This window comes from Anser cygnoides, chromosome 9, assembly GCF_040182565.1.
Source record: "Anser cygnoides isolate HZ-2024a breed goose chromosome 9, Taihu_goose_T2T_genome, whole genome shotgun sequence".
Classification (NCBI taxonomy): domain Eukaryota; kingdom Metazoa; phylum Chordata; class Aves; order Anseriformes; family Anatidae; genus Anser; species Anser cygnoides.
Window position 1 is genome coordinate 7,390,888 of NC_089881.1, and position 27,791 is coordinate 7,418,678.

The following is a 27,791-nucleotide window of genomic DNA, read 5'->3' on the forward strand; positions in this document are numbered from 1 at the left end:
GAAGGAATGAAAGTGTAAAGAGAGATTCAAGTGGAAGTTGTACTATTAGACTCAGAGTAGTAGTTTATTCCTTCCCTTGGGCCCTCACACTACTTATTTCAGCCCTCCCTAAGAGTCCTTTAGGTTATTGGAGTATTAGAAGGAAAGATGGCCACAAATTTTTAATGTCCAAGTTGACAGACCCCTGAAAGCAAAAATGGAAGGATCAAGATGACTACTTGACTACTTAATTGGAATACCAAATAATAAAGAAAAAAATTAACACTAGTATCATTCTTGTTTGTTTCAACCTTTTCATTGCCAAGTTACATGACTCTGAGTTATGCTTGCTATTGTCACTTTTCAAGTAACTGAATTTATATCAACAAATGTTTAAAAATGCTTATTTGCACCTGAAATTGCCAGAACTTATTCACCTATGATATTCACTGCAAGCACAATAACGAAGACATCTAACTACAGTGGATATTTGTCACTTTATTTCCATCTGCTTACACATACTTGGCAAGCATTGATTTTAAGAAGGGATGAGCCTCTTTGAACCCAAGGCAGCCCTCAGTGTCACTCATGCTATAACAACAAAATTATTCCTCAGCCCTTTTTACCCCAAAACAAAGAAATTAGAGGCCAATATTTATTTAACTGTATTATGTGTGCTCTAAATCAGCATGAGACTGTTACTACCAAATAGAAATTATATTCTTAAAATCATAAGTTTGCTGACTAATCTGTTACATGAACTTAGGAGTGTCTTCAGATCACGAAAGTCCCACTTTAAAATGTTTGAAGTCATTTAACATAGGAGGCAAAATGTTATGTATTTTCTATGGTACTTTGCTTCTCCTGTATCATTCAGAATCTAAATTCAGAGCTGAGAAAACACCACTGATTTTAGAGAGCTAGGGAAGTGTGTAGAATCCATGTTTAAGTACATAGCGAAAATTACTTTGCAAAAGCAAGTCAATCTTAACTCACATTCTTGTGAAGGAAACATAGGTTAAAACGGTACCTCAATGAAATAAATTACTTTCTGCATCTTTTCTTTTTTTTTTTTTTAAAGGCGTAGTTCATTGAAATAACTTCATATTTCATCTGCTAATTCAGATATATTGTTTTAACATACATAAATATAAGCAGATAATTGGATTGGTTACAGACATTGTATGTTCCTGTGTCCTTACAGATGGACACTGTCAGCACAGAGGACGAATTGCTGCAGTACCACTGAGATTAGATCTACTGATTCAAGATTTAACATCTCTTAGAAATGTCTCTAAAAAAGGTGTTTTAGTGATATTTTATATACCTTGTATTATCTTCACCAGTTTGTTGAGATATAGCACATATTTTTGTCAATTCATAATTGTTGACAGTTTAAAAATTTCTTGATGTTTCCATTTAACTTTCTAATAGTCACATGAACACCTTTATAAATAGGCAAGTAAAATTTAAACAAACTTTGAAATTCCTGAAATTCCATAACTGAAGCATTGGCCAAAACATTTAGTAATAAATGTGAATCTTCCTGGATGGATACCTAGCTTTGCAAGTCAAAGTCAAATGCAATGGTCACCAAAGAAAAAGGAAGTGCATTAAAATTAATGGCCCATTTCTAGAAAACATAAAATACTGTAATGTCAAAAAGGTAAGTATACTATGACTAACAGTATAATTTCATAGAAAAAATGGGTCATTGTGAATGTGCTTTTCTGGTATTTTCTGTAAAATTTGTCTGATACATTTAGATCTGATTAAGAAAATTTATGATTCCTACATTATTGTGTTTTTTTTTTTTTTTTTTTTTTTTTTAGGATTTAGGAATTTGCAAGGTGTTAGGAACAGAAGAAAGAAAACTGCATCTCTCTGTATCCTGTTACAGACAGGGCTGCAGGAAACAGTAATTCCCACAATATAATTCATTTGAATTTGACAGAGAACTTTGCTACTTTGAACAGAATTGTTTGGCTTCTTCTTTAAGGAAGTTTTTGTTTGTCTGTTTGTTTGTTTGACTGGGTTATCTTGTAATCACTAGCCATAGTTCTGATGGTGACATTAACAAGCTGTTGAAATTTTGATTTTTTTGATTAAACCTAAAGGTATTCATACAACAAGGCTTCATTAGTTTCATTAGTTTCAGAGAAGGTGTGTGATACAATCTATACCCATAGTTAGAGCCTAACCGTACCTACCAATTTTGGGACCTACAGGTCTATTGGTTCTAGCCCAGAAGTTTAATGACAGATGCTGTTTTCCTGGCAACTTCACTAATAACCTGTTTTAATTAAATAGTTGATTAATTAGTTAGTGTGACACTGCAGCACCAAAAAATGACAAATTCTGTCCCTGTCTGCATGTACATGTTTGCACATCCACTGTAATATTCTGCCCGAATTTTACAAAGATCAAGTTTTATTTATAAAAAAACCTATTCAAAACAGTTCCAATTTACTTCAAAGCAATAAGCATAAAAATTCTATTCCTCTCCATAAGCCTAAAAGCCCAAATGAATATGATCAAACCATAATTACTTGGTTACTTTACTTGCTTCTTTCTGGCTTCACATAATTTATCATATTTAGGTATAGTAAATAAAGTCTATTTCCACCATTCTCATTCATTACTTTTTTTGTCTGCCAGAAGCACCTTTCCTCACTGTTCATGCATTAAAGACTGAATTTCTTCCTAGCCACATACTCCTACAATGACAGACCACTCAGCAGCTACTAAGAGCTTTATCAGAACAGTCTGAGTTCTTGAACCTTTAGTCTTCATTTCAAACATGAATGTGACCTACTTTTTTCAGTACTGTCAAAATGAATATGAATGGCTATCAAGCCTAATTGGCAAAAACTTCAAGAGGAAAAAACAAAACTTTCACCTCTGAATTTCAGGGACTAACCAACAGAGGTCACTGTCAGAGTGAGATTTTTTGGTGTGTTCTTAATCAGAGGTCTGAGCATCTATCACCCTAACTTTACTGGATGGCAAACAGCACCCTCAGGTCAAAGCTGAGCTGACTGTGCTGCTGCCAATCTTTTATTCTACCTTAGGTCATGATCACAATGATGAGATTCTATTTTTGCCTTTAAAGGCTACAGTCGTAATTAATTAAACTGCATTAATACATCACCTGCTGAATTTTTAAACTTCTGTTTTTGAATTTTACATTCATTACAAATGACAGCAATACTCCATGAGTTAACTTACAGTTCAGATTTTTTGATCATGCATCACTTTCACAGTGAAATATTTAACACCAACAAATTCTGGGCATTATAAAACCGACAGCATATTTTACATCTTGCCTATAGTGAGAGTCAAAAAAGACAGTATTCCGAGACACAATTTGAAGAATAATTTCCCTATTTGTAACACTGTACCAAAAAGACTGTTTCTGTTACCAGTGCCGCTGCTTATCAATAAAAGCAAATAAGCAAACAAGAAGAATGGACGCTTCACATTTTCAAGCAGAGAAATAGGATTTTGTGTTCGAACCCCTGGGTGTAAGCAGACTGATAACTACTGGATTTAGCTGTGGTGCTGTTCAGAATACACACTCCTGTGAGCTGCTAAAATAAGAAAGATGATTCGGGAGAGTTTGTGGATGTAGTCTGTAGCTTAGTGAATATTCAGACATCCTTCCTTGGAAGGTCTACTCATCCTTTACAGTGATTTTAGCAAAGCCAAAATGGTTGTCAGAGACTGGGACTCCATCTGCAAAAGAAGTCTGATTTGCAATTGTTTCTGAGACAGAGTACCTGTGTTTGCAGAGCTAGTAAGACACACACCTGACCTTTTTTAAAAAGGCTATCTGTAAATCTATCTAGAGCGTAAGAGCAGCTTCAGACTGAATGGGTCCAACTTACGGCGATAAAATTACCCAGTTTATACTTAGTGCAACACACTTCACTCACGCAATTGTATCAGCCTAATAATGGAGATACAGTGAAGAGTCAGGCTGTTCACTTTCAAGGTGAAAAGGGCATTCATCATCTCATTGCTCTCAAAGTCACCTCCTATTTCTCTGCTTCCCTTCTCTACCAGTAACACAATGGACAGCTGAAGCTCCTGTGCTATTTAAGATGCTCACGGTGCTTTCAGGGAGTGACATAAAAGGTTGTTGCTGAACAAAAGAACGGCAATAATCTCCTCTGCCTATCCATGGTGGATACGACAAAAACTAATGGGCTAAAATTGCAGCACAGAAAGTTCAGGTTAGGCATCACAAAAAACTGTGAGCACGGTAAAGTGTGTGTCCTGGTTCCAGTTAGGACAGAGTTAATTTTCCTCCTAGTAGCTGGTAGGGTGCTATGTTTTGGATTAGGATGAGAAGAGCGCTGATAACATGCTGATGTTTTAATTGTTGCAGAGCAGTGCTTACACCAGGCCAAGGACTTTTCAGCTTCTCGCTCTGTCCTGCCAGCGAGCAGGCTGGGGGTGCAGCAGGAGCTGGGAGGGGACAGACCCAGGACAGCTGACCCAAACTGGCCAAAGGGGTATTCCATACCATCTGGCGTCATGCTAAACAATATATAGGGGTGGCTGGCCGGGGTGGGGGGGCCGGCTGCTCGGGAATAGGTAGGGCATCGGTCAGCGGGTGGTGAGCAATTGCATTGTGCATCACTTGTTTCTTACACATTATTATTATTAATACTATTATCATTATCACTATTATTATTATTATTGTTATTATTATATTCCTGTCTTAATAAACTGTCTTTATCTCAACTCACGGGCTTCACTTTCCCGTTTCTCTCCCCCATCCCAGAGAGGGAGGGGGGAGGGTGAGCGAACGGCTGTGTGGTGTTTAGCTGCCGGCCGGGTTAAACCACAACAGTGTGGAAGAGACTGCCCAGGAAATCTGTTGCATTTCTGTCACTACAGATTTTTATGGTTAGGACAGAAAACTATCAGGAATGACACTGATGTAATAGGTCCTGCCTTGGGTAGGAGGATGGGCTGAAGACATCCTGAGGTTCCTTTCAGCTCCATTTTTGCACAGTACTAATGAAACAGTGTTGCTGTAATTAAAATACAGACAGGTGTCCTTTCCAAATAGCCTTCCAAAATCCTCCAGCATTTTGTGAGGTTTTCTTACCATCACAGAAATGGACCACTGTCAAATCAGCTCAGCTGATCTCACCTTGTTTCTAGCTAAACCACTCCTAAGCCTGAAAGTCAAATCCTAGAAGTGATTTCCAGCTGAATCTGCAGGTTGGTGCAAGTATAATTAAATTTATGTTCCTTCTTTTTAAGAGGTTTTTTTTTTTTGGTTTGTTTTACTTATTTTATGATTCTTCCAATGGATTTTGTTACAGAGTAAGCAAGCTCATTCTACAGGAAACGCTATACTGCTTAAGACAGACTAGGCTTAACTTGTATCTTCAGGACTTGCAGTTTCTTCATGGTTATTTTGTGGTACCCTGCATAAGGCTGCATCCCGGGTGTTAATGGCATTTAACCATTCACTATGGTATTTTCAAAATTCCCTTCAAAACTAGAATCCAGCAAAGATGTGCTTGCATTGAAAATAAACAGAAATTAAAATAAAAATAAAAAATAAAAAGTGAGCATACTAATTCCATGAAAATTCTAAGAACTATAGTTTTACATATACACTGATTATTGCACAATTCACAATAAATTCTTAAGACCAAAGACAGTTCATTGCAATATTGTGAAATTCTTCACGCTCCAGTCATGAAAGAGGCTGATCATATCAGGCAGCCAGCATTTTTACAGGCCAGCTTAGAAGTTTTCTAAATCTCCTGTTAGTCCTCCCTGGAAACACAGACCTGCTGAGGTGGCAGCTACACAGATCTCTTTCTCCTGTCGTCACTCTTGATTTCAAAAATATGACAAAGGAGAAAAAAACTGTGCGGACTGAAGGCATTTTCTCTTGTGACCACTCCGTGAACAGGGACTTGACATGCACGATAATGTGTGTATTACCAGAATGGATTGACAAGACAGATAATAAAAGACTTACCTCAGTAGCCATGGAGAAAAAATTGTTAAAATGTGTTCATAACTAAGTTAAAGTTTTAAGAGAAAACAGAAAAAGTAAGACCAGGTCTATGCCACAACTAACATTTTAACTAAAAACTGAGAACATAAGAACAGGTATAGAAAACAAATAGAACCACTGGGGGCAGATAAGAATCACAGATGAATATCAAATGTGTCTTAATAAATTAGTTCTGCTTTTGTTCCTAGTAACAAAGCAGCTATCAGGTGAAAGAAATTTTGCTTAGATGCAACATATGAAGTGTGTAAGCCACCTGTGCACCAGGGCAATGGACAGGGGCAATGCAATCTGTACTTTGCTCAAAGGATCCTTGATAATAAACAGCTCAGTGCTGGAAAACCTGCATTATTTCCAGGCTCCTCTTGCTGAACTAAGAGATCTTACACTAAGTGGTACAAACAGCCCTTCCTGGTTCCTTTAAGCCAGGGCAGTACAGTGGACCTGTGCTTTCTTGTGTAGAAAAAATAGCATTATCTCATTCTCCACTAGCACCTGTTATTGGTAGCACAAATCTTGTCATCACTATAATCTTAGACCACTGTGTTGGCATATCCACAGATATCCCATATAACTTTGTTTTATAAAGCAGAATGTGGATTTAATTTGGAGACAAAACTCAGCGAGGTTTATATTCTCTGACATGTGGCTCCAGTGCACTCATTTTGACGCAACACTTTCTGCCTCAACACTTGTGCACCTCTTTTCTGAAGCTGTCCTTACTTTGGCCATAAATGCAAGGACTTCCACACTTCCTTACTTCCACAAGTTTGGCATGGTTCCCAAAGGATTATGTCCTCACTGGGAATACACATATATAAATATGGAATATATCATAGTATCATATATGTATAAACTAAATAAATGTATAGAATTAACTGTGCATTTTACCTACTCTGACCTGTCACCCTGTAATGATAAACCCTGTAATTTGCCTGTCATTTATGGAAGATGAGCACTTAAAAGAGAAAGCATGAAGAAAAGAAGAAAGATTACACTGTCCACATAACATCTGGCTATGCGGCTACAGAGGTGTTCCCTAGGAATATCAACTTGATGGCTAACAGAGCTTTTTTTTTTTTTTTACTTGAATTTTATGTTTCTATGGAACTTATACCCGGATGAAATCTGAAAGGATATATAGCAGTTTGGTAGGCAGTTTGTTTCTTTACATACATACTAGTACTACTGAAAACAAATGCCTACTTATATAAGCCAACACAAGTACTGATGAACAGCCAACAATCTGCAAGTAAACTATTGCAGCAGCTGTAGTTCCAGAGGAAGAAGACATACATTTAGGCTTAATATAATTTATCCAAGGAAATCTGAGTAGATATCCAAGCACAGATCAGAAACTCTGCCCTGATATATTCTTGAATCTGAGACCATTTTTAAAAACCAATTCATGGAAAAGTCTTTTGAAAGATTAAAAATTTAAAAACTTTTCTAAAATAGGTGGATAAAATACAAAAAAAAATATTAGTAGGGCAATGGGGAAGGTACAGTTGGAGCTCTGATTCTCTTGTACCACTGAAGACCAATATATTACATTATAGAAGTTTCCCACACCTAAACAAAATATGGCCATAGAAGAAATTCCACATTAAAATACTATTAAATGTAGAGCTAGTGAATACTGTTAATGTGTACAGCTGTGCGTATTTTCAGTTTGCTCCTGCTAAACACATTACACAAATTGAATTTTACTTAAAGACCTATAATAATGTTATGGATGTTATGAAGCCAAATAAAATTACATAATATTAAATAGTAAATTTAAAACAGAAATAAGAAGAAATGGCACTCCAACAATTAAAAAGGCAAGAACCTTTAAAACAAAAACACACAAAGGTATTTCAAAACAGACAGGGAATCCAGGCCCTTTGAGGAAATTAAGGGTTCAATAATTATTATAATGTTACATCTGGATTGCAGATCATGAGGTCAAAAGCACATTACTACCTGGAAATAAGTTGAAATATTAATGTCAGAGATACACACCAAGTATTTTCCATCGCAGACCCCATAGTGCTTCTTAAAATATTAATAGAATTAATAAATGAAGAAGTTAAATTAAAAAAAAAATAGTAAAAAAAGTCAGCAAACAGTTTGAAGAAGTATCAGTGGAAACAGCATATGATTAACATCTCTGTAATATTCCCAAGGGAATGCAAATGAAAGAAGCAAATGAGATGGACTGCACACAAACGAAAAGGATATATTTTCATTATGAATTGATCTTTATTCCTAAATAACTGTAGCTGAAGATTTCACAGAGAGATGAAATCCTTGCTGAAATAAACTTAAGTTTACTGCTGTTTCACACAAACATTTGGAATAATGAATTGCATATAAATGTGAAAGTTAGCATTAAGGAAAATTACTCAAATACATTATAGAGCAATAGAATCATTTAGGTGGGAAGAGATCACCACAGAATGTTAGGAATTGGAAGGGACCGTGACAGATCATCTAGTCCAATCCCCCTGCAGGAACACCTAGATCAGGTCCCATGGGAACACGTGGAACCCTATCATTGGATGTCACCGAGAAGAGCCTTGCTCCATCCTCCTGACACTCACCCTTTACATATTTATAAACATTAATAAGGTCACCCTTCAGTCTTCTCCACGCTAAACAGACCCAGCTCCTTCAGCCTTTCTTCATAAGAGAGGTGCTCTACTTCCTTAATCATCTTTGTGGCTCTGCACTGGACTCTCTCAAGCAGTTCCCTGTCCTTCTTGAACTGAGGGGCCCAGAACTGGACGCAATAGTCCAAACCACAGAGAACAGCTTATCATTTGAAGTCTCATTCCACAGTTTTTGTTTTAAAATACAGTAGCTTCTTGATAAATGCATAAAAAATAATTTGGAAAAAAAAATATTTTTTTTTTCCTTTGCTTAAAATAGTAGTTACTGAATCAAGAATCAAGACACCTTATCCTGAGCATCTTTCTATGAAATACTCCTGTCCTAATTATAATTAGTATGTCCCAGATAGGGGCTTGTCTACTTATCTCTGAATGTACATTGATTATGCCTCCATTAACAGGTAACTCAGTGCCATAGAAACTGATATACGGACAACAGTCTTCAGTGCTCAGGTTGTTGTGTCCATGTATATATGCTACCTGAGGCTTTCACCTCTGACTGAATTCGGTCGAGTCCTCTCCACTGAATATCCTCCCTGCACATATATTTGAGGAAAAAACTTCTGCAAAACCAAGAACCAGGGGGGCACCATGAGTCACAGGCCAATCTTGATATTAAAATTAGGTTCAGTATATAAAAACATTTGTGAATCCCTGTCTTGCATGGAATGAGTTTATGCCAGTATATGCTTTTGGGGAAAATAGCTAATTAACAATTCTGAGATGCTGCTGTAAAATGCTTTTTGGACCAAGTACTGTGACTTACTGCTTACTGATTATAACCGTATTCCACAAGAGCATTCTAAGGATATTCATCTTCCTCAGTTCCTTTCCTTATACAAGATGAACATTCTTAAACAATATATTTTTTTTAAAAAAAAGCATCATTTTAGGATCTCAGTACAGCTGTCAAGCATTAACATTTTCACATCTCCTTAAAACAAATATTCTTAATGAAACAGTGAATTTAAGAGAAAATTTGTTTGATGTGCAAAAGTGCTCTTTGCTGCTTAAGTATATAGTATGACAATAAGTATCAAGAAAATAGGTTTAATAAACGTAAAACGTCTGAAAGACATACATCTAGCACACAGTAATCTTCATAAAAATCTTCAAAATCTCCATTATATTTTCTGCCCAAGTCTTGACAGTTATAAAGTACTAATGCAGTTAACATAAGATTTCAGCACCTTTAAATACTTGCCACATAATTTGGCTATAGCCAGGTTTAGGTCATGGAGTGGAACAGGAAGAGAAGAACAAATGCTGTTACTTCTAAACAGAATTAACTACATATTATTACTTTAGGCAATTGTAATGATTAGTTTCTATAAAAGTGAATTCAAATTTAATTATATGATTCCTGTGTTTTTCATTAAAAAACGTTGATAGTGCATGCCTGCTGTTTTACACTGTTTATAATCACTTCTGCTCCACAACAAATGAGCAGTCACGTTCATTGTAAAAGACATCTCATTGCAGGGTCTATGGTCAAGTCCTGAGTACTCAAATACAGCCTCTAAACACATCCTTCAGATTACATTCTTCCTGCACCACAAATTCCTTAATGCTAATAACTTTATAATGCAGTCCATAAGCTTAAATGCTACTGCTAATGCATATTCCTACCTGCAAAGGGAACAGGTGCATCTTTATCCAAAGCAACAAGAGGAGGATCCAAAATTACAGTGTCATTATTTTCGGTTATGATTCCATGGTATGATGTCTCAATCCAGGGTTTATGTTTGTTCACTAGAGAAGAAAAAATAGTAGGCCTAATTAATTTGATTAGTTTCCATACAATTAGTTTACTATTTTTTTAAAAAGAGAAATCATTTAATATATATCCAATATTACTCTAAATCTGCTAACTAGATCCCAAGATTTTAAAAATGTTCAAATATGAAAACAAAATTATTTGTATACTGTACCACAATTCACTGACAAGAAAACAACACTTACAGACGTCCCTCCAATTAAGACACCAAAAATAAAAAGCCAATTTTCAAAATATTTTTAATGTGTTCCCAAGTGTCAGACATAATTAGGGTCAGACACTTTTGACGTAATTGTTTTCAGCTGCAAAACTGATGCAAGAGAAAGGATGTCCAAAGAAACACAACTTTGTCAAGATTTAGAGGTAAGCAGAAGGGAGGTGAGAATATTGGACTCCCAGTCAACTTCTCATTTAATGTTTGTGGAAAAATATCTAAAATGACCTGCACCTTGTAGATGAAAAAAAATATATTAATTTTAATCACTAATCAAAGTAACCACTTCTTTTCCCTTCAACCAGCTCTAGTGATACTTAAATGGGATCTGAATTTCTACTGAAAAACCTGTCCCTCAAACATTGCTGTTGAATGTTAGGGTATCTAGTTTTGAAGTACATAACAGGATCACACAAAAAACACCTTTCAAGTAGGGGATACACTATGCATCATCAGATTGTCTTATTCCTGAACCCTTTCATGCCTCCCTCTCACCATCTACTACTTATTGTATAGTAAAAAAAATGATAATTCAATTTGCTTTTCCTTTTTATTTTCTAACAGGCATAGCTTCACCATGCTTATAAATAGCATTTTGTTTCCACAGCTATAATCCGAATTCTATGTTTTTGGAGCTCCTACAGAAGTAATACAATGGTGCTCGCCTAAACAAATTGCAATTTAAAGAAAGTTCTACGGCAGATATCAGGGAACGCTGCACTGTCAAACACATTTCCACCGAGTCCGGATACAAGATAATTTTTGTACATATTTTTTAGGTGTGTGTAACAGATGCTGATGAAAATATCTGGTGAAGTAACAGAAATCACCTCAACAAAAGATGGAGCGTTGACACTTAAAACAAAATCAAATAGGACCAAGTGGGATTGTTTACAATAATGCCATTTAAAAAACAAAAACACACAATCTCCCCCCACACATACAACCCCCACCATAACCTTTGCCTTCTGCAGAAACCCTCAGACAAGAATGAGCAAGAAACAAGAATGTTTGTCCCAAACAGCTTCTTCAAAGTATAAGAAAATAGCTGTAGACACCAAAGACAGGTGAAGAATTGGACAATTTAAAAAAAAAAAAAAAAAAAACCCACACTATTTATGGCAAATTGAATGCAATTCTTTTTCTTTCTTGTTCCTTTGCTCTAATCATTAGGAAACTGTGGAGTTGGGGAGAATGATTTGAGTTCTTTTAAAGATGAATTATTCTACATTACAACAACTAAAATGAGAACTTTCAGTTAATTTATATGTTGGAGTATATATTGTTTCAAAGGAAGGTATACTCATCTTCCCAGTGTTTCTGCCCATTTTTGCAAAAACTAAGCAATGGGAAGATTAAACTGGGGATGTGTCACTGAAAGGTGAAATGGAAAACAGGGAACTCAAATCTCTTCATTTTTGTAATGACTATCCAGCCAAAAGAGAGATTGGCAAGCTTATGTAATGGGATGAAGGTCAAAAGTCTTGATGTTGAAATATGGGAAGTGATGGACGCAATTTCAGAGCTTTGTATGGGATGCGGGATTTCAGTTTGCAGGGCAGTTGAAGTATTCTGTACCTGTTATAGGTGAATTTCTTAACAGAAACATTCATACACAAATATGCTCCACTTGTATTCTGATATGACTGAAAGAGTTTGATTGATATATGCAGTACAAAATAACAATCCGTCTCTTGATTGAACACAGATACAATTTAACAATAAATGAATGAGTAAATAGGAGTTTACATGAAAAGCAAAGCCCTTACGCAACTAAAAGAACCAAATCCAGATTTTCTTTCCTGCTGGTTCTGTTAATTGCCTGAGATCTTACAAAACAACAACAACAAACTCCTTGCTCCTACAATGTATTCTGCAGAATAATTTCAATGACACTTTTGCTTAAGGAAGAGTCACAGTATTCAGCGACTGAAATTCTGCAAGTCTTTTTTCCATTAGTATCCCATGAGCAATAACAACCGTCAAGTGAATGACAGCAACATAATTCCTTAGATTACATTGGGGTAGGAAGAGGAGAAAGTACATTAGCAACAATTGCTACAATTTAGTCCTACACCTTGGGGAGCAGTACAGCAGGAAAAAAAGGAACAATAAAATAAAAGGAAAATACAATGAAAGTTATAATTATTTACAAGCTCTTGTTACAAACATCTCCAAATGAATAGTTATGACTACACAAGCTTCGTGTATCCTGTGGTAACTGGATTTTTCAAAAGTGTTTTGTCCTGTCCTGTTCTAGCTACTTAGTCAGATTTCAAGATACTTTAGAATTAAACGCATTTAAATACAATTTAGATATTTTTCTAGCAATGCCTGCTTTATAAACATGAAATTTCTCCTCTTTCTCTACTTTCATAATGTTAGCGTACTGAAATAAAAACAGCACATGCAACTCAATCACTTAATAATTCTTCCTTAGAGCAGGATCTGTTCAAAACAGGACTTCCTGTAAACATAAGCAGAATTTCCTTTTACCCTCCAATTTTCTAGCTCTGACCTTCAAATAATTATTTTTGGTGTTGTAGGAAAAAGAGTTTAAGAAATTTGAGACAGACAGGCATTCATAACCAGGCTGTATTCATGTTTAGGGGAAGAATTTGTTTTAGACGACATATATAAAATAGGCAGAAAATTACAGAAAGCCCATGAGACAAGCGGATCTTTTAAGAACTTTACCTTTATTACAGACACACAAAGTCATATCTGAATATGTTTTTATATGTGTATATATATACACACACACACAGAGTTATGCCTTTCCTTTTGATCCATGTTTAGTTTAAAATGTCCCCCAATCTATGTTAAAAGTCCATTCTTTTCTCAGTTAATGTAATATAGCCAAAATTTTAGGTTAAAGTTACAGCAATGCCAGACTGCATTTACTTAAACAGAGCAAAAACGTTTTATCATGCTGTCTACTTTATAATACATGAAATAGCATGTTTAAATAGAAAAGAAATATAAAAGAAAAATGAAATTCATATCATGTAAGAGATTTTATAATCCCTATTATACACGGTGTTTATTAGAGACAAAGATTAACATCAGCATTTTTGCAATGTTTATAAACTTTATAAACTAAAGGGAATTTTGCATTTTATCTTAAAAATGGAAGCGGTAGCAATTGTTACCAAAATAAAATACGTCAATGTTTCTCAATAGTGCATACAGTTATCAGGTATGTATAAAAGAATGTGACAGGGAAACTGAATTTTTGGATTTGCATTTGCTAAAAATGATTACAGAAATTTATATACAGGTTCATATGCGAAAATTTAAAAAACTGTGAGAGCAGTGTACTATATAGCAAGCACAACTCAAGAGCAAACAAGCGGAAAACTCAGCAGATAAGAGCTAAAAAGAAAATTACTTTTCCTCTTAAGCTCTATTAAGTTGCAGCACACCCTTAAAATAACTCTAAAATGAAAAAAATATGTTTGTCTTTTATTCATTTATTTGTTGTTTTAAAACAAAAGATCTGCAAACAAAAAATGAAAGTATTTGACTGATATATGCGGTACATTTAAGAATTTCTCTCGATTGATCAGACAGATATCTTTTCCTTGAATTTGTCTACCTGGGTAAAAGGTGAAACCAGTACCATGCTTTCATGTATTGAAACAGATATTTAAGGCATACAGATGAAAGCTGTGTTTTGTTTTTTTAAACTTGCTTCCCCTTCCTATACTTTGTTAGTCATCCATATAAAATTGTAATGTAAATAATTTGTAGCATCTAGGATAATGCAATTATCTTTTTGCTTAATTACAGTTAGAGGTCAATTCATTAAAATTTGTATGCACCATTTGCACTGCATTTTCATTGTCTGTCCCACCAAAGCTTGTGATTACAAGCTTTTAGATTTAATTAAACCCATCTTGGTAGAAAACTGCCACTCTGTGCTGCATCTGCAAATGCAAGTGGCTTGAAAAAGAACAAAGCAAAGAAAGGCAAAAGAAAAACAAACTCCTGAGTCTGCAGGAACTTCCATGCCCCCAGAAACGTGGTCTTGAAAGCCAACTCAAGGACAAAAGCCAAAACAGAGCAAGAGGAACACAGAGAACGGGAAGACACAAAAAATCTGAAAAAATATGCCAAACCCCCTCATTCTACCTTGGTGCCCTTTTGCCGTGCTCTGTGAAGTGGCCTGGGTGTTGGCCCCTCCAGGTAGCCCACTCAAAAACCCACCCTGCTACTTGCCACCTGACATCTGGTAAAAAAAACAGCCAGCACCATGTGCCAAACTCACTCAAAAACTGCGATTCCATCTGAGTACTTAACACCTGCACCAAACGGTGCCCCCGAAGCTCTGCAGCAGAAACCAAGAGAACAAAATCACAGATAAAACATCGATACATCAGCAGTAGGAAAAACAAATAACAAATGCCTTCCTCAAGCTCTTTTGCAACCTGCCTAAAGACCTTTCCTATGGGCATGACTCCAGGTACACAAACTCCACCCTTGAGCACCTACAGAGCTAAAAGACAACTACCTGGTTTACCATACAGCAAGACCTGTGCAGGGATTTCTAAAGGCAATCGTACTCTCTAATAATTAAATCTTCCAAGTCACAATGCCTGTGAACAGAGCTGCAATTTGTCAGTGCAGAAGTATTATTAACTGAACCATAATATGGGCAAAATGTGTATCTTACAAGGAGTGACAAGATCTATAACCCAAGATAGGCACTTCTGGGGTGGGAGGTGGAAGACAGCGAGAGTACAAGGAATGCAGTACAATGGTGTTTCCAAATCTTAGATGATTCCTAACTTACAATACTCAGAAAACATCACTGATCCAAAAATAACACCTTAAAAAAGAACTATGACAGGAAGAAAAGTGAAGACTAGTAGCTACAACTACTGACACTAATGTAGAGTCAATATTGTCTAGCTGAATTAAATGCTGATTTCCAAACTTCAGGAGGCTAAAGCTTGAGGAAGCAAATTATGCGCTTTAAAAACTGTTTTATGAATGCAAATGTTTTCGTTTTTCCAAAATAGAAGATTAATTTTCCATACATTTAAATGTACCAATGTGTTCTCTCATCTCTGTCTCTAGCTTAGAGTTTATTGATTACATTAAAATCAGCAGAAAACTTACACTTTATCACTCAGATCAGTTTTTTTTTAATTCTTTCATCTGCTATCTTCATTGAGTTTTACCTCAGCCCACTGGAATCCTATGTGACAAAGGCCTTCCTCTAAAATCAGCCAAAGTTGAGGAAACTTCCAAAGCCTTTTAAATGTATGCTTAAAATCCCATTAATCTCTGTAGAATATAAACTTCATTGAACTTCATGCCTTATGCAATCTGCACTACAAGTCCTTATCTTGTACAGCAAAATAGAGTGCTTCTAATGCCCTATTAAGAGAATATTGAATAACAAAAATCCTAGTGATGCAGATGACATACTGGCATCTGCAATGAGCAATCATTATACCCAAAAACCCTCCTTCCCAAGTCCAAATGCCATCAGTTTTGCAGTCCACTCCTCCTGTAGGGTGACACTTTGCTGTGTAAACACCTCAGGAAGACTTGTGGGGTCAGTAAGGGCCAGAGCTCTAGGTCACTATTTCTGTTTCACATAGTTCATATATCAGACTGGATTGTGCACATGTGAATTCATATTGTGGCAAACCTTAATTCCTCCAGGATAGGACTAGAGATGCAGACCTGGATTTCCTGCATTGCCTATTCCAGAATGAGCTGGAAACAAAATCAAAAATCTCACACAGTAGCAGATGAGGACAAATAGTTTAGAAAATATGCAGATTTGTGGGATTAGGTCAGTGAACAAATGGGGATTAGTAATCTGGTAAAAATTTAATTTAAGTCTTCCTCTAGAAGGCAGAGAAGGCAGGGAGATGGATTAATGTGCTCTGAAGGAAAAGAAACTAAGTTAGATACTGAAAATCACTGGGAAGTAGGAGAAGTAAATGTGATTCACAGGGTTAAATCTTCCTCAGCATTAGAGAACGAAACATTGACTGGTTATTTCAACAGAAAAACAGAATACTATGGTTCCCTTACAAACAAAAGAGACTCAACATAGGTACAGTTTCTATATGTTTTGCCATTGACAAATTGTAAAGAAAAAAATTCTTCTGTCTCACAACACGCCTAGTTCTCTGTGTGATGCCACTGCCTGAATTACTCAAACCCCAGTAGTTATATTCATGATTTACTTTTTGATAGATTTAAATTATAATGTTCTACGTGTTTCTACATAAAATAATAATGTGAAATTCCTACCCCAATTAAGGCAATGTGAGTTTTGACACTAAATTCAGTTAAAGCAGGATTTATGTAATCTATGAGACATGATTCCCCCAGAACTCTTTGTGGAACATTTTAACTAAAGAATACATTAACAGTGCATCTCAGCAACATTACATTACTCATTGGAGACCCAAAGATAAATTGGCATTGGTTTGATCGTACTGCACAACAAAAGCCTAATTTGCACGAAAGACTGCACAAGAAAGTATTCTGTGATTAGCACATCTTCTGGCCCCCCAGTGAAGGCCTTTCAGTAATAAGTCCCATTAGAAAAAATTGTTCTTACATAAAAACCTGAGGTAGAATATTCCTTTGTTAGCAGCTCATTCATGTTACAAACTTATTTGTCCAAAAGCTGCATGATGATATCAGGCTGTAGTCTATACACTATTTCTAAAGTAAAATAATGTAGTGTATTTATTTTGACATGCTATATATATTTTTTTATTAATTATACTTTATTCTTAAACACACATGCTTTTTGGGATGCAGGAGGACTATTCTTTTTAATACTGACCACATCAATATAAGCATTTAATAGGAACTTAATAAAATGCTTTGGTCAACCCCAAACTCTACTTTACATGGAAAAAAATATTTTAAGCGACAGATTTCATAAAACTCTACCCACAATATTGATATATAAAACTATAAGCAGCATTTTTACCTGTGATCACTATTTCTGAAAAACGCATTTGGAATTTACATGTGCATATACAAATAAAATTTTACACTGTGCCTTGCCATTGTCTTTTAGGTAATGGACCACACCATTGCGCTCTCTGTGCCTTAAGCTACTGCTAAGCTTACAAGTTCTTTTTTATTAATAAAAGAGAAATTTCGCCGCCTTGATTTAGATGTCCAGTCCTTACACATTTATCTATTAATATTTGTCATAACAAATAGATTACAGTGTGAAAAACTGAATTCTGAATCAGTCTGTATGTCTAAGTGTTCAGACCAGGGAGTTGCCTGTGTACCACGTATGCAGGAGCAGGACTGGAATCGCACGAGCCTGTCCCATAATGAGCCATGGCAACTCCAATAGCACACATCCTATTAAAGCCTTGTACATGGAGTTAAAAATCTTGGAGAAAGTATATAATAGCATAAAAATGTTTTCTCTAGTGTTACAAGGACAGAAAAGGTCATAAACAAATTAAGCTGTTTTTCTGTGTATTTAGTTGTATTAAAAAAACATTTAATATATCTTGCTTAACAGTGTTGACCTTTCATTCAGCATTATTCTGAGCAGCCAGATTCTCACTTAAACATATAAAACTTGAGATTCACAATATAGTAAATATTTTTATTTAACCCTTCTTTATTATTAACTTTCTTTAGTATTTAATGACTCCACCTTTGCCTTACTCTTATATGTTTTACCTTTCATTTGGACTGCAAGCTCTTCAGGACATGGATCTATTTTTCTGTTACGAGTTTACAGCAAACATTTTGAGTACACCTGACACTAGTCCTCATTCCTGAAATAAACAGTAAATGTCCACCGAAGATTTTTTGCAGATGATACCATCTGAACAAGGACTCACACACAGTTGTGTCATGGCCATCAATGGTCATCAATGCAAGTAATCCAGCAATGCAAAGAAACATGAATCACTAGTAAACAGGTGTTTTGGTTGATTGGTTTGTTTCATTTTCATTGTGTTGTATTGTGTTTTGTTTTGTTTTTTTGTTGTTGTTGTTGTTGTTGTTGTTGTTTTTGGGGGGGGGGGGCAGATTAATCTAGACAGTGTGTTGCCATAGGAAACAACAACAAAAAAATCAGTAACTATGAAGAAAAGCAAGCGTAACCCCCAACAGCACCAAAGATAGACCTCACTGAGGAGTTACAGATCTGCAGGGTGCCCTGGTTAACTAAAGAACAAATTTGCATATATAATGCCTCTTCCAAGGCCTGTAATATTAAAACCAGGGAACTCTGATTGTTGGCTTTTCTTCCTATGGTCTCAATTATGACACCTCTAAAATGAACACTCTAACCAGACATTATAACATTTCCTGAGCAAATTTTCAAAGATACTAGTTTTTCTGCACTTTATCATTTAGGCCAGGAACAGTTTTTCTTAGTAAATAGTGACTCAAGTTGGAAGTCTTATAAATGGAGATTAAAGTAATTTAGGCTTTATGCAGTTATGTCTGCATAATCTTCAGAGAGAACTTCAGAACTGCATCAAAGTTCAAAATAGTGTTTTGAAAAATTCAAAATTAAAACAATTTTTCATGAGGCTAAAATAAACAAAAAATAAGTCTATTAAGAAATTGTAACCTTTACAAAATACATTCATTTTGTGTCACACTATTTTGATAGCACAGATTCTTGAGTGTTATATAATTTAAGCTCACTGAAATGTCATGCTCCAGCACATAAACCTACACATTTGAGACCTTGGAAAATGAGCTAAATCATAATGCTTTCGATTTTAAGGGAGAAAGCATTTTACTCTTTTTAAACACAGAAGAGAGTGTTAATGTTCATCTTTCCATTATTTGTTCAAAATTACATAGTTTCATGCAGCAGGGTCTGAAGGTTATTCCCGTAGAGAGAACCTGAATATGTAAAGGACAGGTATTGTTTCAAAGCACCTGTCCTTTATTTAATCCAGGGAGATGATGGCCCAGGCTCATTAGCTTTTTACTTATTATGGCCACCACTCTTTCCCAAATTAGCCTTGTTGGCTTTGAAGTAGTGATTGCATTTTTGAAAGAAAAGCCTTTGTTATGAAAACCAAGGAACTCGAATACCTCAACAGAACAGGTAAAAATAGGAAGAGAGCAAGAAATTGGGAGATGCTGATAAATTCAATTTACATTTATGCAAGCAAAGGCTTGTGAAGCTGAAAGGTTAAGGGAAAGATATAACCATGCACAGAATCAGAGGCTGAAAGCGTAAGAAAGAAACTTTTACAGTGGCTCTGTTTGCTGCTTTGTACTGTTTTAGGATTATGGTTAAACCATGAATGGATTACACTACGTCAGAATCACTTTTACACTGCAATAGTAAACACATGTAAGACTGTACACATCTGTTATACACAAATCACAGTTTCACATTAGAACTTCCTATCTAATATTTATGTACTGAAAACTATGAATGAAACGTTTAAGTGTAAGAGTATCAATAGGGTAGGCAGAATAGTTCAACAGAGAAAAACTGAATAAAGTTCATTTGCAAGTATTACCATATTTTGTGTTAAGATGTTTCTTAAATTTAAATGTATAAAAATAATGTATCATCTGATTTTCTGTCCTCACCTCAAACCTTTCTCCAGAATGCGCACTAAAATATTTACATTACATAATTCTATAGTCTAAAATATACTGATTACGTAAGTTTTACTACCATGAATGCACCATACAAATAATAATCAATGATGCTGCCTGTCTCACAGGAGAAGGGAGAAATGCAGTAAATAATGCACAGGGAGTAGGCAACAAGGGAGTATCTTCTGGTTTGTACAGTGAGGTTGTATTCATGACTGTGATTTGTTACAGATTGTCTACTTTCTCCTAAAGAATAAAATTTTGTGGGGACAAGGTTCAACTTCTTTTCACTTTCATACAGTGCCATTTATTAGTTTGTGGTCCTTGGCTTCTACGCTCTCCAAAATAGAACAAGAAATCCATCTCTCAAACAAAATTAATAGGAATGTGGGTGTTCCAAAAATTGTAATAGTCAAGACCTATGTGTTTCAGCTATCCAAGATGGAAGAATGCATATAATTATACAGGCTGTATAATTGGTATATCAAGCACAAAAACATCCCGGTTTTCAACAATGCTGTATTTTTCAGCCATATTCTATCTATGCATATTTTTTTTTCTAGTTCATTTTTCTTTTAACAGCATAGTTTAGACCTAGGAACTGCCTGAAATAAATATTTATTTAAAGCTTTAAGACTGTTCCTGATTATAAGCAGCTCTGCCATTATACTGCAATGTTTGATGTAATTCAGTCTTTTATGCTCCTGCTCATTATCAATACATCCTTCATTTTTCTTCAAGGCAATCTTCTTTCTCAGTGCATTGCCTACAGTTTTAAAACTAAAGTTATCACTTATCCTACTTTAATGTTTTATTCCTTCCTCAAAACTCTCTTGCCTCTCTCTTTTACATTTCAACCTGTAAATGGCCTCTCATTTTTCTTTCTCTTCTTTCCCTCAACTTCCTCAGCATGTCTCCTAACTTCTAGGTGATTTCAAACAGATCAGTATATTTACATAGAAATTAGGTTGCCAACGGCCTCATTTTAAAATATAACATATACATTAGCAAATACTTCCTCCTCACTTCTGCATTTATGGATTTAAAAAATAAGTTTTGAGTGCAGTTGGAGCTCAGAGTGAAGAAAGTGGAGAAAATTGCCTGTATTAGGAATCAGAATTATCAAACTCTGAGCCCTGTTCTGATTAGAGCTGGCCATGTGGTTGCACCAAGAAACATATTTCTGTCCCCATGTGTCTCCAACCATAGCACCAACAGGCTTTTTAGGAATGACTGCAATCTATCAACTTCCACAATGAATTAAGACAGCTTTCCTCCCTTGTACAATTGCCTCTCTCGCTTCAGCCTCATAATACAAATGAGTGAGGAAGGAGATATCCAAATACAGGAGGAAACCTCTACATCACTTGAATGCATGTATTTCCTTTTCTCCTCTGTTATTAAACAACAGAAGTCAGTATTCTGGGCTTTGCAAAGCTTTTCAGATGTAAAAAAAATATTACACAAAGATTTTCTTTTTTTTTTTTTCCTCTTTCAAATATCATTAATTTCTATTTCTGTCCTACACAGACAATGCCAAAGTGCTTTCAGACTTGAAGCACATTGTACAAGGAACCTCATGGACCAATCTTCCTGACTGTATAGCGTACACAGTAAAGCCACCTCATCGGTCCAAACTACAGAGGGTCACCTATGGGAGGTGACAATGCGAGCATGTTCCTCTTCTCTGCTGTGGGATGGGAGGTTTCACTCACTTGCATGGCAACCAAATGACATCTGCCACAGTGACTCCTACTTGGCGCTTCTTCCCAGAAACAGGCATTACAATCAGCCACCTCTGCCTTGTCTGGCACAGCCCTGTTGTTCGTCATTTGATAAATGCGCTCTGGGAGCAGGAGTCATACACATTCCATGGAAGTCACATGTGGCTCATGAGTTATGGGCCAGCCACTAGAAGGTCTGCTGACAGGACTGAAGCAAATTAAAGGAAATAAAAATGACGCTAGAAAACTGCTGTTCTAATATTTTGATCTAAAACATCATATTGGGTCAAGATCCATAACAGAGGCCCACAAAGCTGACAAAATAATCACTGGTTAGGCGGAGAGACATCCAGCTCTCAGTCACCCTAGCCCTCTCATCTGCATAATATTTAGAAGTTGACAGCTCAGCTATATTTCTTCACCAAAACCAAAACATGCTTCTCAGGGAAAACACATTTAATATTGAGAAATACAGAAAGACTGAAAGCAAACAATATTTTTCCCTCCAGATAGGTTAGTAGGTAACACCAGAATAAATTGCTCAGAACAGTCTGACATGAGGACTTCCATAGGATATTCTCTTTATGACTACAAATTCATTCAGCATTCATTTCTGTCTACCTAATCTTAAAAACAGATAAACTTCAATTCATTAGTTATTAGTATTCCTCGAGAATGCCATGGATTATTTCAATTACTGCTACCTACTGTAAAGTGAGTTAATAACCCAGGGTTTTGGCAAGCACAGAAAACTTGCTTATGCAATAGAAGACAAAATACTGGAAAAAGAAAGAAACAAGATCTTCTGCACATATATATACACTTTAAGATAACTTTTAAGTCTCCTATCTAAGTACAAAACACTACTTTTTCAAGCTTCATCACTTCGTCTTTAATTATCAACCACACGTATGACTTGTTAATAAGGAAGACTGATTTCAACTCATGACTCAACCTTTGTCCTACAGTGATGCAGACGGAACACATTTTATTGTAAATTTCATTTTACACTTTTTATTGCAAAAGGCATGGAATGGTGAATGATTGTCTATCTTACAGTTCATTCAGTTCAAACGATCATTTTATATTCATTACTCCAGTGACAGACACATCTTGTCAGTTTTACCCCTCATTATGCATATAATATCTGCATTTGAGCAGGCAATAGAGTTTTGAAAAGAGACTTCAACTAAGTTTCCACTTAGAAAAAGAAAGAGGAGAAGCCAGTTTAACTTGTCACATTAACTTTACTGACTGCTGTCAAAAGAATAGTTGAGTAAAATCACATTTCTGACATTTCCTATAACCTGGTTGAAAAACTAGGTTTGGGCATAAAAAGAGATAAATATATAAATCATTCCTATGAAAACTGAAGAAAAGGTTAAAAGCACCCAGACATGTTTTCAAGAAATAAACTTTGACTTCAATTTTTCCCAGTATTTCAGATCTTACAGATTTTACAACACAGAAATCATTATTTTTGGTATTTCAAAAGGTTGCCCTGGTGATAGCCAATGATTACTTGAAAAGGTAGGTAACAAATGGTTACTTTTTTCCTGGCCTTCCTAAAGCAACAGCTACAGTCAGTTTCTACTTACTGGTTTCAAGTAAGAGCTACTGGATACTCTTCTTCTGCAGATCCTTTCCTCAGAAATAACCACTGATAATCAGAATTTCTTTTTCCATTGCTTGCATGTTCAACAATAGAAACAAATGTCACCCTGCCCATGAGCTGCCAATAGTAAAGAAGTCTGATCTTGTTTTTAATTTTAGTATCCATCTGAACAGGTTATCGCTCCACAACATGTTATAATAAAAAGTAAGAAATATGACATGTTAAATATAAAATACCTGGAACAAGTGAGTTCAAAGGCAAGCACACATAAAAAGCCATACCACTACATATACTTCAGTACCAAGCAATGGAGGATAAAATGAAGCTTTCTGATAAGCACAGATGAATCATATCAATAAATGAGCTTATATCCTCGGTGCCAATAAAAGGGAAATGATAATCTTTTAGCTTACTAGCCTTATAAGACAATAAACTCCTCTCTATTCATTTATGCAGAACAGGCTATGGTGGGCACCCATCAGATCAGTCATGTTTTCCTAACAGCAATCAAGACCGCTAGGGAATAAATAAGCAGCAATGCAGCAGAAACCGTCAGTGTAAACACAGAAATGATACCACATCATAAACGGTAAGGCATTGAAAGACACTTTTTTCTAAGAGTCAACACTGATAGTTGGGTATTGCCCAAGTCAGAGAGACCATTGTTTGAAAGGAAGAGAAGGAATGAAGTAAATTACAAGTATTAATTTTGTTTACCTCTCCCTGGATGTACTGTCCCCCATGCAAAGACAGAAAGGTCTGAATACACTCATGTGAAGCGTACAACATTTACCAGTTTTATCTCAATAAGAAACAACCTTGTAGTTGTCCAGAGTTGTAGCTAAAAACCATGTAACTCCATATTTTTTTTTGGTGACTTTAAAACTTAATTTAAGATCCACACACAGTAACTTGACAGTGAAACTTCAAAGCACTGAAATTATCTGTAAAGGTATAACAAGAACAGCAGAATTAATTGAATGTTTGCATCAAGCTTGGGAACCCAGGAAACTGCCTGCAGCTACGTAAGTGTGGAAATCACACCACATCATTACATAAACATGCATTGAACAAGGCTGATGCAGTGATCTAGCAATTGTCTGTGTTTACATCAGCACATCTTCAACACTGCTCATCAACCTTTACTGCTACAGAACAGACAAAAAAAAAAGTAGAAAAGCAAAGATTTAGAAGAATGCAATTAAAGGTAGTCCATGTTTCCTAAAGCAAATAGAGTGAAAAACGTTATCTCTGTTTTTCCCCTAGGAGATTAGGTTAAGTGAGGAAAAAAGAAAAAAGACTAACTTGGCTCTATAAAGTAATATATTTACAGAACTGGTATCAGGAATAATATCTACAAGCTCTATTCACTTCATGTTTAAAGTAACTGAAGACAGCTGCCTGGCAAAGGTGAAAGGCCAGCTATGTTTCAACCAGAACAGGCAAAAGAGGACCACTTATACTTGAGTAGCCTCATATATCATTAGTCTCCAAGTGCAGAGGAGAAAAAAACGACTGCCAAAAGCAACACGTAATCTAGAGCAGGGCTTGGCAACCTTTCAAAAATATCTTCTTTTTCAAAGCAAAATGGAGTGCCTTTACATCAAAGATGCCAAATTGAATCTACCAACGGCAGCAGTAGCTCACTGCTCCTAGCCCCTTCTGGGTTTGATAGGGCTTGGAAAACAGCTCTCACAGATCATGAAGGGCAAACAGCAGGGCTCACATATGTGAGATCTTAAAGGAGCTCTGCAGGAACAGGGCTTTGGGACACCATGCCTCTCACAGATACACATCAAACAACATTATTCAAATGTATAAAGCGTCTTCATACATTTTAACAAGATGCACATGACAGAGGGAAATGATGACAAGCAAGCTGCCCTAACAAATGCTGCACATATTTTCATCAGCCTTACCACTAATATTAGAGAGTACATTTGCATAACAAAGTGGTAAAAACACATGGGTCTTATGTTTATATCACTGTGGAGGAGTACAAAAAAAAAAAAATTAAAAAATCTGAAGTTCCTAAGTACAGCCCTTGCTTGTTAAATACTACCATAAATCAGAGACACGTTAACAAAGTAGCTCAGCTGCTCTCTGCTCCCTCACACCAGCAATAATTCTGCCTTCCATGCCTTCTACTGCTCTTTGCTAAAACTAAAGCTGAAGAAACAAGAAAATGCTAAGATGACTGTGCAGATCATGTTTTTTCTGTCGTAAGTAAAATCTGAAGAGTTTAAGCTACTTTATTTAAAAGTGATAAATCCATAGGCACTATAAGCTCAAAGGTTTACCATACTTACAGGGCTAGGTTGCAACTGAATGGCTGAAAGTTCTTGTGCCCTGCCATTTGTCCGCTTTTCTGCCAGATGCCTTTGCTGCTCCAAGGCAAGGGCTTGGTTTCCATTCATGGATCAGCTCCTGAACTACTTCAGCTTTCAGTTCAGCGAATCAAGGCAAACAACATCTCCCTAGGAAGCGGGCATTTCAGCTACTCTCCCCATTCCTCCCCTCGACCACAACCACCCTACACTGCCACTCATTTAGCCCTAATGGGGTAGTTTATAAGCAGAAGCACCATTCTTTCACAAAATCCTTAAGGAGCAAGTGCAAGTTCAACTGCTGCGATCATGCCTGGCACACTTGCAGGGGAAGCACTGCCAGAGGAAAGTTATCCTCTGGCATAACCTTATGAGGTTCATCACCATATAATCATTCACGTGGCATTGTGCAAAGGTGATGCCTTTCCAGTGGAGAGATCCATGAGTACCAAGCAAAATCTGAGGACAGAGGACTGGGGGGAAAAGCACATCATTTTTTCCACACTGGCAGTTTTTAATCTTTGATGTCCATGAGCAAAGGACATTGTCAAAAAAATGGGTTTAAAGGAAGACAATGAATGTCATGCATGTCAAATCAATTCTAACATCTGGATTTAACAAAGAAAAAAAAATGAATTGATCTGCAAAACTTATATATGGGGGCTTCTAAAAAAATCAGTTATATTCTATAGAGATTTGTTTTTTAGTCTCATAGTCATTTTTTTTCTCTTTTTTTGTTTAGTTTTGATTTTTAATGTAGAATGAAGTCAGATGATAAATTTGGGTATTTTTTGAATAAAACCAAATTCATCTTAAATTGATTGATAAAATGCAAATTCTGAATATCCAAAAAACACTGATATAACACCAACTGATATGGCATAACTCAGTAATGCGCAAATGTTCTCACATAAAAATATTATGCTGTTAACATGAACTATTAAAAAATGCATAACTAGAAAAGCTCAGTAATTTCCATGTCAAATAACTTTTGTGTTGTACTTATTTTTAACCTTTTCTAAGGAGTTTTCAGCTAGCTTTTGAGTTTTTCACCAAAAGTAGGAAGAATAACACCATGCAAGTCACAATTTCATGGATACTTGAAACCAGTGTAAGTCAAACCACTGTCAAAGAAAGCATTTCACTCTCCTGGTGACATTCATTCAAACCCTCTCCCCTAGGCTGGCAAGGCCCCTCTGCAGCGATAAACTAAGTTTTGTTCCTGAGTTGGCTTTAACAAGGTGCGTTTTCCCTTGCTAACACGAAGACGGGCTGCCTGACGTAAGGAGCGAGCGGCTGCAGGGAGAGGGGCAGAACTATGGCTTCCTTGTGGCTGTAGTGCTTATGCAGCTACTGTTTTGTACCAACACCGCACCTCAAATGCAGGGAAAGTGACTGACAGAAATCTGAAGTCTCCCCCCAATACACACTCCAATGGTGTGTCTGAGGAGTCTGACTTCATCTGAAGGAAGTAACCTAACAAGTACCTGGAGAATTCTGCAGATCCAGAAGGCTTCTGTGCAACAAGCAGTGCCTCAAATTCTACATTTCAACTAAATTAGAACAATCTGAAATAGTATCAGAGATTTCAAAGCAATTCCTCTAGTTCTAGGCCAGTACACCAGCCTCGGTCATGTTTTTACACAGCTAAGCAATATGATTGAAATTTTTCATGAATTAATCCCACTAAGACCCCAAGACAATGTCTAAATTAATTTGCACATTCAAATTTGTGTTCCTCCAGCTTCTAATAAAACTTCTGGTTTTATCCTATGGTCAGCTTGCACTGTTTGCAGTGGGAACAGTAATAAGAAGCAGTCCACAAAAACCTTGACCCCAAGTACCCTATTTCTGCTGTATGCTTTCA

General features: G+C 36.1%; 1 protein-coding gene across 2 annotated transcripts in view; it reads right to left on the reverse strand.

Annotated features, from left to right (window-relative positions):
• CLSTN2 (calsyntenin 2) overlaps positions 1-27,791 on the reverse strand; it is a 340,481-nt gene that overhangs the window by 185,242 nt on the left and 127,448 nt on the right. For both annotated transcript variants that reach the window (XM_048062966.2, XM_013188099.3), the window contains exon 2: positions 10,309-10,431. In XM_048062966.2, the coding sequence (XP_047918923.2) occupies positions 10,309-10,431 (123 nt within the window). The remainder of the gene's footprint in view (positions 1-10,308; positions 10,432-27,791) is intronic.